Raw genomic sequence first — 11,818 nt, forward strand, 5'->3', positions numbered from 1 at the left:
AATGAGAGGGGTTGGCGAGCTATTTGGAATGAAAACAGTGGAGGAGGGAAGAGGAAGAGGGGGGTTTCTGAAGCACGGGGCTAAGTCTCCAGCACTGATCAGAGCTGGATGATGCAGACAGATGAGGAGAAGGAGGGAGGAGGAGAGGAAGGAGGAGCAATTGGTGGAACAGACTGGCTGAGGCTCGCAGCTCTCAGTCTTTCCTCTGTGCTTGGCAGGGAGGCTTCTATCTATTTCTCTCCCTCCCTCTTTCTCTCTGCTCTCTCTCTCTATTTTGCTGACAAAAACACACACACAGGCAGGAGGGCTCGCTCCCTCAAACTCACTCAGCCTGCACACCATGCTGCCCTGGAGAAGAAGTAAGTTTGTTCTCGTGGAGGATGAGGCCAAGACAAAGCCTAAGAGCCTTGGAGTGGGGCTGACCTACCAGTCCATTATCTCCTCCCTGGTGCGCTCCTGTCCCGACCTGCTCCCTGACTCCACTCCCTTTGACTGGCTGGGTTCCGTTTTCCAGAGCAAGAGGCAGACGGTGGAGCTCAATAAAGAGGAGCACACCTACAACGTTCGTTACCTGGGAAGCATCGTCACCATCACAGCTAAAGGAGGAGGCTGCACACAGGACCCTGTGGCTAAGATCTGGCAAAGGAGTAACTACGGAGAGCAGAGCGTCAAGATGATGTTAACAGTGGGTCTTCAGGGCATTCGGATGGGCACAGACAAGACAGGCAAGAAGAAGCCCACCCAACTATACTCTCTGAACCGGATCACCTGCTGCACAGCCGACCCCTGTCGGCCCAAGATCCTAGCCTGGATCTACAGACATCAGGTCAAGAACAAGGCGGTGGTTCTCCGGTGCCATGCCGTTCTGGTCAGCAAGTCAGAGAAGGCCAGGGCCATCGCACATAGTCTCTACCAGACGTCCACTTCAGCCTTCAGTGAGTTCAAGCGGCTGAAGAGGCAGAGTGATTTCAGGCACTGCCAGCAGCAGCTGCTGGGGGAGGACATGGTGCCGCTGATGCCCCTGAGGAAGCTGCTCAACGGGCAGTGCCACTACCGGCCACCTGCTGACAGCCCTGGAGGCCCCAGCACCACTCGTCTCTGCTCCATCACAGAGGAGGAAGAAGAGGAGGAAGAGGTGGAGGAAAAGGTAGAGGATGAGAAGGTGGCGAAAGAAGAGTATGAGGGAGATGAAGAAGCTCTAAAGGACATTGACCTAACTCAGTCATATGGGTCATGTGAGATGAGCCTAGGGGACATAGTTAATGGACTGGATGAGTGCTATATCAACATCAACATAAGCATCAGCGACAGCAACAACAACACATTGACATTTGTCAGTTCTCTAGTGTGAGAGGAGAGTACATGGATATGGTGTCATATTACCACAGAGCCACATTCGTCCTCTTCTCTTTTCACTGGTAACCTACTTTCACTGGCTCTTTCCTGTTGTCCACAATTTGCAGTGTCTGTCAGGGAAGTTCTCCTCCAGTGCTCTTCTGGGTCAAGGAAGGAAGAAAATCTCTGTTTGGGAAAGGAATATATTTTTTCAGATGGCTCAGACAGACTCTGGTTTGTCAATTTCAATTTACCGTAACAATTTGGTGAGACTGAGTGTTTACAATGAGGGTTGTGTGAGAGACTGATAATAGCACAATTAAAAGGGAACAATTTCCGAGACTGTTGAGAGAACTAACACTGAGCTCGTCATAGTACTGCCAGGTTTCACATCTCACCCAAACCCAAATTGTGTTTACGTCTCTGTGTAACTTGATATTTTGTAAATACAGTGTTTTAATGTACGCACATTTTGATTGACTTGTACTTTTTCAGAGAGGTTGTTTATATGAAAAATATGTATACTTTCTACTAAGACAGTCTGTATAATGTAATTTTCCACAGTTGACCTTTCTGAGTGCGTTCAACCCTGAGCAGAAGTTTAATATAATTTTACAACAGCATAACTCCGGCAGATTAATGAATTAGGCTATAATTTGGGAATCAAGCCATTGAGTTGACATGTTTATTGCTGCCATTTGCTAAAGCCCTGCGTATTATTTATATCCGCAGTGACATTTAATGCTGAGTCTTTTGTCTTTCTTAATGAGACACCTTTGATCTCAAGGCTGTTGTTATGGTATATCTCCACACTGTGATACATTTGTAACCAAGGAGACAAATGAGAGTATGCACAAATATGTGTAGTTTTTGAACATTTGTTGTTTTACCTATAAACAAAACAGAGATACATGCCCCTGAGTGTGTATTATATTTCTATCAGCAGGATTAAGGATGTGTTTGCATGACTGCTGGACCTTTTTTCTCTCAAAATGGCAGACACACTGAGGAAAGAAAGATACATCTGTTTCTCGCAGGTGAATGAACCAGACCACGAAATATTTAGTCTTATTATCTAATTTCCTAAAGATTGAGTCTTTACTATTTAACAAAAACATTGTGATTATGGTCTTTGTTATATCTACATGAAATTAAGTTATTGTGTAATAAGTAATAAAAAATACCCTCAGAATTTCATTTTTGTATATGAGTGACAAATTTAGACAGTTACTGACAATCAAAGCTGAGCATAGAGCATTTGTATGATTATGGTAAATCTGAGAGCTTGATTTGATTCTCGTCTCCACAATATTGTATATTTTGAAGTTAGTCTAAACAAGATATGGAACAACAAAGAAATCAACCAAAACACAAAGCTTCTCAGGGCCACAATTACCGAAGAGGTGTCTTGTTTAGTATCCACCACCACAAGACATAAACAGTCACGCCACATTAAACCACATCTAAATTGGACCTTGCCACTTGGTTAGATGTAGATCGGACGGACCAATCTCTGCTGGGCTGGTATTGGCCACTCAGCCCTTTCCTGGGAGTGAACCAATTAATCAGAGCATTGAATAGTTCAGGAAAATAACATACATTCCCTGCCTAGGTAAGAGTGGGCTGCCTGTCAGACTGATGCAGAACCAACTGAACTGAGACGGATACCAGGAAGCTGTCATACTTTTTTACTGTCAATATGCTAATCAAGATATCAGACCAAATTCATTTGTGATGTGATATTCTAATGAAATGTTCATCAAATGGATATTGTAGTTCTCTTAAACAGATATATACTTTTTAAGCATAATTATCATAATTATACATTTCTCCAGTTCCTGCAGCTTTTGGTAAATAATAATACAATATAACATTCACACTTCAAAACACATCACAAACGTGTATATTTACAATGTTTAGTTATGTAACAAATAAACAGACTTGTTATGTTATGACAGAGCAGCTTCGCCATACAGGAGGCTTCCTGTCGTTTTTCGTTTGCCGATCTCGCAGAACACAGAGCTAGTTCAATTTAATCAGGTTTAAATTATTTAGATGGATTGGTCTTTGGTGAGATTTTCTGGAACTGTTGTTGTCAATATATTCACTAATAAACTACCTCTGAGAAGGTAGAGGATCACCAGTCTGTAGGGAAACAATAAGGAAACTCCCAACCACAAATCTACCCTAGTTCACCTTGGATGAATACAAAAGACAACACATACAGTTCATTTTGTGTGAAAATACACTGCTTGTCAAACATGTCATTCCAAAATCATGGGCATTAATATGGAGTTGGTCCCCCCTTTGCTGCTATATCAGCCTCCACTCTTCTGGGAAGGCTTTCCACTAGATGTTGGAACATTGCTGCCGGGACTTGCTTCCATTCAGCCACAAGAGCATATTATTTTATATATTGTCAAGTTCTTCCACACCGATCTCAACAAACCATTTGTGTATGGACCTCGCTTTGTGCACGAGGGTATTGTCATGCTGAAACAGGAAACGGTCTTCCCCAAACTTTTGCCACAAAGTTGGAAGTACGGAATCGTCTAGAATGTCATTGTATGTTGAAGCGTTAAGATTTCCCTTCACCGGAACTAAGGGACCTAGCCCGAACCATGCAAAACAGCCCCAGACCATTATTCCACCTCCAAACCTTACAGTTGGCACTATGCATTGGGGCGTCAAACCAAGATTTGACCATCAACCTGCCAGATGGTGAAGCGTGATTCATCACTCCGGAGAACGAGTTTCCACTGCTCCAGAGTCCAATGGCTTCACAATAACAGCACTTACAGTTGCCACCTTTCCAACTGGCTTGTTGGAAAGTCACTGAGCTCTTCAGTATGGCCATTCTACTGCTGATGTTTATCTATGGAGATTTCATGGCTGTGTGCTCAATTTTATACATCTGTCAGCAACGGGTGTGGCTGTAATAGCCGAATCCAGTCATTTGAAGGGGTGTCCACATACTTTTGTATATTTAGTGTGCATTCATTATAGATAGCTTTTTAACTAATGTGAAATGTAATATAAAATATCTGATTTGGTCCATGGGGTGAAATAAATATTTCCATACACATGCATGTGCACCCCCCCAACAGAATCACCACAAACACACACTCACACACATGCGGACACACGCACCCACACAGCCATATGACTAAAGGTCTCATTACTTTCCAGGTCTCCTCTCTGCTCTCTCTGTCCCCCTCTCTTCCTTCTGAGCGATGGCTCATTGATCCGAAATGTCTTGCCCACAGCACACCTCGTTCCCTCTCCTCTTGCTGACTGGTGTCCAGGAGAGCTGATTAACACATTCTCCAAAGGCTCTTTTTCCTGGAACACACAGACGTGGAATTGCTGTGGAACGCAACATCGTATTCCCCATCGCACCAGGTGACGAGGATGTGCCTGTGGTGGTGTCACACTGCCCTGAGCGTCATTCACTAGATAACAGATAGAGAGAGAGAGAGCGAGAGAGAGAGATACTGGGGAAGCCAGGTAGAGAACAGCTACGAGGGCAGAGCCACCTCACCATGTCCCCACAGACTCCCTGCTACCTCTTTGTTCTTCACCGCTGCATAATATGTTGCATTCCACAGCGATTCCATGTATGCGTATTCCACATATTATGTGGGCAACACATAACACACCATGTGACTTGCCGCATGTTTGATTAGATTTCTTTCATGTTCATTAAGAACACGAGTCTCCGGTGGCCTGATTCGCTGCCAACAAGCCTCTAGAATAGATGCTGAGATAGCGGTTGAGCCCCAGTATTCTGGAAGACATCCATGATGTACCCATGAGCCACCTAACCTTCTCTGCTGACATCTGTTCATATTGGCTCTGTATCGCTGGGAACGCACCTGTTTACACAAGACGCTGTATGGCTCCTCCGCTAAGTGTACCCATGTCAGACATAACACACTCATGAACGGATGCCACAAGACAAACAATGTTGCTGGAATTATTACTGTGCGTCTGTATCGTGCCATACATCTGAATCTAGGCCTACTGTATGGAAAACCTGGGCATTGCACAGGGTGGGATGCGAATCCATCCCAGGAAAGATACACTACTGCATATATACAAAAGTATGTGGACACCCCTTCAAATGAGTGATTTGGCTATTTCAGTCAAAGTCGTTGCTGACAGGTGTATACAATTGAGCACACAGCTATGCGATCTCCATAGACAAACATTGGCAGTAGAATGGCCATACTGAAGAGCTCAGTGACTTTCACCATTGCACCGTCATAGGATGCCACTTTTTCAACAAGTCAGTTCTGTAGTGACCATCTGGCAGTCATACGGACGAATCTGGGTTTGGCGGATGCCAGGTGAACGCTACCTGCCCCAATGCATAGTGCCAACTGTAAAGTTTGGTGGAGGAGGAATAGTGGTCTGGGGCTGTTTTTCATGATTTGGGCTAGGACCCTTAGTTCCAGTGAAGGGAAATCTTAACGCTACAGCATACAATGATATTCTAGATGATTCTGTGCTTCCAACTTTGTGGCAACAGTTTAGGGAAGACCCTTTCCTGTTTCAGCATGACAATGCCCTTGTGCACAAAGCGAAGTCCATACAGAAATAGTTTGTCGAGATCGGAATGGAAGAACTTGACTGGCCTGCACAGAGCCTTAACCTCAACTCCATCGAACACATTTGGGATGAATCGGAATGCCGACTGTGAGCCAGGCCTAATCGCCCAACATCAGTGCCAGACCACACTAATGCTCCTGTGGCTGAATGGAAGCAAGTCCCTGCAGCAATGTTCCAACATCTTGAGGAAAGCCTTCCCAGAAAAGTGTAGGCTGTTATAGCAGCAAAGGGGGGACCAACTCCATATTAATGGCCATGATTTTCGAATGACATGTTCGACAGGCAGGTGTCCACATACTTTTGGCCATGTAGTGTACGTAGAAGTCAAATTGTGTGACAAACTGGATATAATGCAACCCCACTGAGCTCCAAACCAACAAAGCTTGCTGACCTTTTCCATTTCTTGCATCTCTTAAAATGTGTTCCTAAAAAGACTTGCACACCTTGCAAGTTGCAAATGAGCTGCCCTGGCCCGTGTTTTGCTGTTACCCAAAGCTGTCAAAAAACAGAGGCAAGAGAAGCCATCATTTTCTTCTAGAGAAGAAAATAATCTCTACTGTCAAAGGCATCACTATGATGATTATCATTATAAAGCATTATTTCTACCCAAGCAGCCTCCCCATGAGGCTTTGGCTCCATAACATAGATGACAAATAAAGACTTGTTTGTGATGAATATTGTATGGCCCTTCATGAAGGAGGAAGGAATACTTCAATATAGTCAGAAACACACACACACACACTCTACTCTGTTATGTTCTGCCATTTGTACTCTACAGCGTCTGATTCAGAACCCATAAAACCTGTGGCCTTAAAAATCTGCGAAACAATGTAGTAATTCATGAGAACCAGGGGTAAGTTACTACCATTAAACCTTTATGGTGTTATTCCATCATAACAAATACCAAATACCGAATAAAGTCTAATAGGAACGTAATAAATAAACAACCACTGCCCAGACAGTCTTTCTTTAGCCTGTACTGTATGCATGCTAAGTCATTGTGTTCCACAAAATGGTAGAATATTTGATATTCTACTTTTCTCTTGTAGGATAGTGACTGTAAGCCTAAATGCACTGTTCCGGTGTCTTAGCGAAGCATGGCGAAGGTGTTGGTAAATTTATAATACTGAAATACATTTCACTGCCTTGAATCTTTTTGCTCAGTCTGTATTAATACTCACTGGGAGCAAAGTAATTTCCTCAGATTTAATAGAGCTGGTTTTATGTAATGCACTTTTTTATGTAATGCACTGGAGCTGGTTTTATGTAAAGACATTAACTGTACTTTCCTACAGACTCACCATTACTAGCCTGTCCACTTAAAACTCTTCAGACAGAATGAATATTTAATCTAAGAAGCACACATGTACATGGCTGTGTACATTAAAACATTTGCTACTCAGAGAGGAATCATGTATTTTAAGCCTTCTTATCTGTTGATGTGCCCTTGAGCGAGGTACCTAAAGCGGAACTGCACCCACTGATTTGGCCTATTTATTTCGCTTGCTCCTCAAGAAAATCTGGCAGCCATGACAGAAGACAAACGTGAGTTGGCTTGGGGGTGTGGTTTGATGTGGGTGTTTCTTGGGTGTGTCCTTGCCACTACCAAGATTCACCCATATGTCAGGACCAAGCCCTCAGCTTCTAATTCCTCTTTGGTATAATGGCATTTACAACAATTATATGTGCATTCCGCCACCTACTGTACAGGTTTATAATAAGGATCCCCCAAAAATCTAAACGCAGGGTAAAGAATTAGAAATGTATTATAAGAAAACATGTCAACAACAAAAAAAATCCATACAAACTATCAATAACGAAAATGTTAAACTAAATCAGCCTGCTTTTCTGTTCTAATCAGGTCCCTACACAGGCTTCGAAGGATCCTGTAAGGGCGGGACATTTGCTGGCAACAGTACTCCTTGCAGTGCTTCTGTCATTAAATCTTGGAGGCCCAAAAACTTCTTGGCTGCAGATATGATGTCCAGCTTCATGGACATCTTGGACACTTGTGCAGTACAGTTAATAACTGTGGCTATAAATACTACAAAATCCACCAGCGCCACAATAAGTGTGTCCAGATCACTTGATTGACGTATAACATTTGCAACTGGTTGTGGTCCATCCACCGCCATATCTTCTTCAGAACGGTGGCCTCTTGCCCTTTCAACGCCTCCACAGAAGAGATTTGCTGTACAGCCTCGATCCTTGACCCCTCAACCTCTTTCACCCTAACAGGGCGCTCTGGGAATTCAGGAATATGATCCCCACCACAGTTGCAACATTTAACATTCACAGACTCTTCAATAACATATTCCTTCCGTCTGCAAACACTTGACACATGGCCAACCTTTTAGACTTCTTGCATTGCGTCGGGTTTTGCATGAACGCTCTTACGGGATATCTTATATATCCCTTGCCCTCAGCGGTTTCCCCCCACTCAATCACAACAAACAGGTAGAGTTCAATAACGACAGGCAGATGTATGGGGAGATGCCGGAGGAAGCTTTGACGAGGTCAGTAGCCTACAGAGTAATATGAGAGGAATGGAATTGCTGAATATATGTAGATATATTCTTAACTAAGCGTTTTGATAGCTTTCAAATGTAGTAACAGGTTCATGTAGAATAAACAACCCTTTACATAATACCATAGAAGCAGTGTTCTGCTAATATAACAATGTGTGCCTTTCATCTTTCATTGTCATTCCCAGCCGATACAGATACTGCGCCTATCGGCATTTTGTCTGGTGGTAATGGGGCCACCTTGGTAAACATGTCAGTGGTCATACCTTCCTGTGTGGTGTCCCATATACAACAGGAGTTCCCTGGTGCAGAATACACATGGTTTCTCCCTCCCCATATTGACTTATACCATTCAATAATAAAAAATACAATACAAGTAGAAGTTGTATCTAGTAAACTTTTAATGCAGAGTGACAGGTCTCTCTCCATTAAGAGGCATCATTACCAAGCCTATCTGTCAGTCTGGACTTCATCACATCATGTTGCAAGTCTCCATGTGCTGGCTCCATACACGTTTCTGTGAACACATAGTCACTGTTCTATTACCAATGGCAGTTAGGATAGGTAATATCTGTAACAAAAACAGGTACTATGTTGAAGATTGAGCAAGTCAGATAAAACCTACCCAATTATGGTCTCCCAATCGACGACCATTGGTGAGCAGACAAGAGGTTAGGCTGGAGGTAAGGTCTTTGCCACAGCCCCATTGATAGGTATGGCTTGCATAGATCTGCTCCAGGCCCCTCAAAGATACTGGTCTGTCAAACACACACACAGACCAGTGATTTCATTATCAATGGTGGTTATGACTAGCAGTGTGGAACCAACCTGATCGCTGCATTCACCTTTCTATTTCACTTCAGATTTCATGATATGTGGTTCCACCAGGCTAGATTATGAAGATGAATTGGGACAAAACTCAAAACTGTTTTGACCTTTGACCAAATGTCACCAACCTCATTCAAGTGTCCTCCCTGTTCCGTTTATAGGAATGGTTTGAGCGAGGGCATGTCTGCGTGATGCTGAAGGTCCCCTTGCTGGTCTTCTCTATGTGGCACACCCTGATCTGTTTCACCTGTCCTTGTGATTGTCTCCACCCCCTCCAGGTGTCGCTTATTATCCCCGGTGTATATATCCCTGTGTTTCCTGTCTGTCTGTGCCAGTTCATCTTGCGTCTATTTCCCCTCCGTCTCTTTTGGTTCTAGTCCTCCTGGTTTCGACCCTTGCCTGTCCTGACTCCGAACCCGCCTGCCTGACCACTCTCCCTGTTCTGTCTTCAAGCCTGCCTATCCCCTTGTACTGTTTGGACTCTGATCTGGTTACTGAACCCTTGCCTGACCTTGAGACTGCCCTTCGTCTGGTACTGTTTTGGACTCTGACCCGGTTTATGAACTCTCGCCTGTCCCCGACCTACCTTTTGCCTAGCCCTTGGATGAATAAATATCGGAGCTCAACCATCTGCTTCCTGTGTCTGCATTTGGGTCTCGCCTTGTCCTTAAACTATGTTGCATGTTCGGTTGCAAACTGGGCATCTCTCGAACAACTGCAGCAGGCAATCCTCATAAACAGTGTACTTCCTCATCTTATGAGGTGGTGTTGACTAGAAAGGCCTGTGACAGGGTGATACAATAGACAGCCAATTGGTAAATTGCATTTTGTTATAAAGAAAGGACAAAGCTTTTTGATTATGCACTTCACAACCAAAATGACTCTACCACTGAATCTGCTTGGCTGGGAAATTAACCTACTAGTTTATCAAACCGGGTATTTTCTTAACTTTTCACATAAAACACATTACAGTTGTTGATGAAGTCATCATGGTAGTAACTAGGGTCAAGCTAATTGTAGGTCGACACTAGTTCCCACAGCCACAAAGTCATACAGGCTCCTTATTTCTAGTTTCTCTTAAAATTTGATTTTAAACCAAGGGGTTGGAACTGGTTCAGGGAACCGAACCAAAAACTGGAAACAAATGTGATCTATACTGTTCCCGGAACAGAAACATTATTAAAAAATATATATATATATATATTTTTTTTTTTTCTTCCAGTCCCACCAAAATCGCAACAAAGCGACTCACTCTGTCACTCAAACTTATTCCAGCATCTGCCTGGAAATCTTTGCCAGTGGGTGTGCATGTGTATAGGCTACCTGCCCCTCCCCTCTGAAGCTTACTTTAGGCTACTGGTGACATTACAAGCGTAATTCAGAAATGAGGGAGAGATGTTTAACCCCTAAAAAAATGACATCCATTGTGGTATGGGTCAGATTGACCCGCAGTTTAAACACACTCAACACAGTCAAAGAACCAAGTAAAAACAGCCAGAACTTTATTTTGTCTTGTCAGACCTTTCAGAAAGAAGAAATACAAGAACATTTGTTTCAAAAATTCTATATTTAAGGACTATTTGTTAAGCGTATTTCCTTCTTACAAACAAGCATTTTCTGTTTCCCCAAGTAGGCATTTTTCTTGCATTTCCCAGTAACAGTAACACTTAGGTGTGATTTTGACCCTATTGGTCAAAATTATCCCTTCAGTCTTTCTCTCCACATGTTGAATACAATGTACGTGTGTGCTTTCTGCAGATGTATTTATTGCATTCTACAAAAGTGGTGCTGGTTTTACTGTCTTGTCGAGGGGGGCAGAGCAAATCATGTAGGCCCTGGAACAATTCTGATTACATTAGAAGCTGACAGTCTACCTTGACTTTGTTGTGGTGACGGTTACCATTCTATATTACCGTCTTTAGACTTTCATGTCCTCTCTTCTATGGATGATGGTTGTTGCATGCTCTCTCTCTCCATCTGACGGAGGAGATGGTATGGCAGACTCCTCTGAATCCTCTTCACCAAAGAAGACTTCACAATCTGGATCATCGACAGCATTGTCCTCTATCTCTGAAATGTCCTCGGTCTCTGAAACCTCTTCTTCTATTTCACTGTCACAGTCCAGAATTTGTGATAAGGCTTCATTGACTGAAACATTTTTTGGAGCTAATTTTTGAGTGTCTGTGTCAGAGATCTGCTGCTCTTGCTCAGGAAAGCTCCTTTTCACCAAAACATAATTATAAAAATGAAATGAGAACCAGTCAAAACAAAATATATCAAATACGCTTGTTTAATTTGGACCTGTGGAAATATCTATACACATGAAAGCTTCAGGGTCAAAAGGACCCACAACATCATGTTTGTCTACAAAATCTACACAGACATTCCACAACACATCAGTGTGTCTACATTTTGAAGTTAGGTTCATGACCCTAAATGAGGAAAACTAATTTCATTTCATGGAGTAAAAGACAGGTTAACTAGTATTTTAGACAACTCAATAGTGGAAATAGATCAAA

General features: G+C 43.0%; 1 protein-coding gene and 1 long non-coding RNA gene across 2 annotated transcripts; one reads left to right on the top strand and one right to left on the bottom strand.

Annotated features, from left to right (window-relative positions):
• Positions 1 to 229: 229 nt before the first annotated feature.
• LOC115167968 (protein FAM43B) lies at positions 230 to 2,532 on the top strand. The gene has a single exon (XM_029722766.1). It carries the CDS (start codon positions 341 to 343, stop codon positions 1,349 to 1,351), a length of 1,011 nt encoding a protein of 336 aa, XP_029578626.1. The 5' UTR covers positions 230 to 340; the 3' UTR covers positions 1,352 to 2,532.
• A 6,332-nt stretch (positions 2,533 to 8,864) lies between these two features.
• LOC115168816 (uncharacterized) lies at positions 8,865 to 9,524 on the bottom strand. The gene is made up of 3 exons (XR_003870754.1): positions 9,428 to 9,524; positions 9,097 to 9,229; positions 8,865 to 8,988 (listed from the first exon to the last, which is right to left on the bottom strand). It is a non-coding gene; the product is annotated as an uncharacterized LOC115168816 (long non-coding RNA).
• Between the last annotated feature and the right edge of the window lie 2,294 nt (positions 9,525 to 11,818).

Source organism: Salmo trutta, chromosome 30 (assembly GCF_901001165.1).
Source record: "Salmo trutta chromosome 30, fSalTru1.1, whole genome shotgun sequence".
Taxonomy (NCBI): Eukaryota; Metazoa; Chordata; class Actinopteri; order Salmoniformes; family Salmonidae; genus Salmo; species Salmo trutta.

Bases quoted from the DNA above. Each gene is read 5' to 3' on its own strand.
- LOC115167968 (XM_029722766.1), top strand. From the start codon at position 341: ATGCTGCCCTGGAGAAGAAGTAAGTTTGTTCTCGTGGAGGATGAGGCC.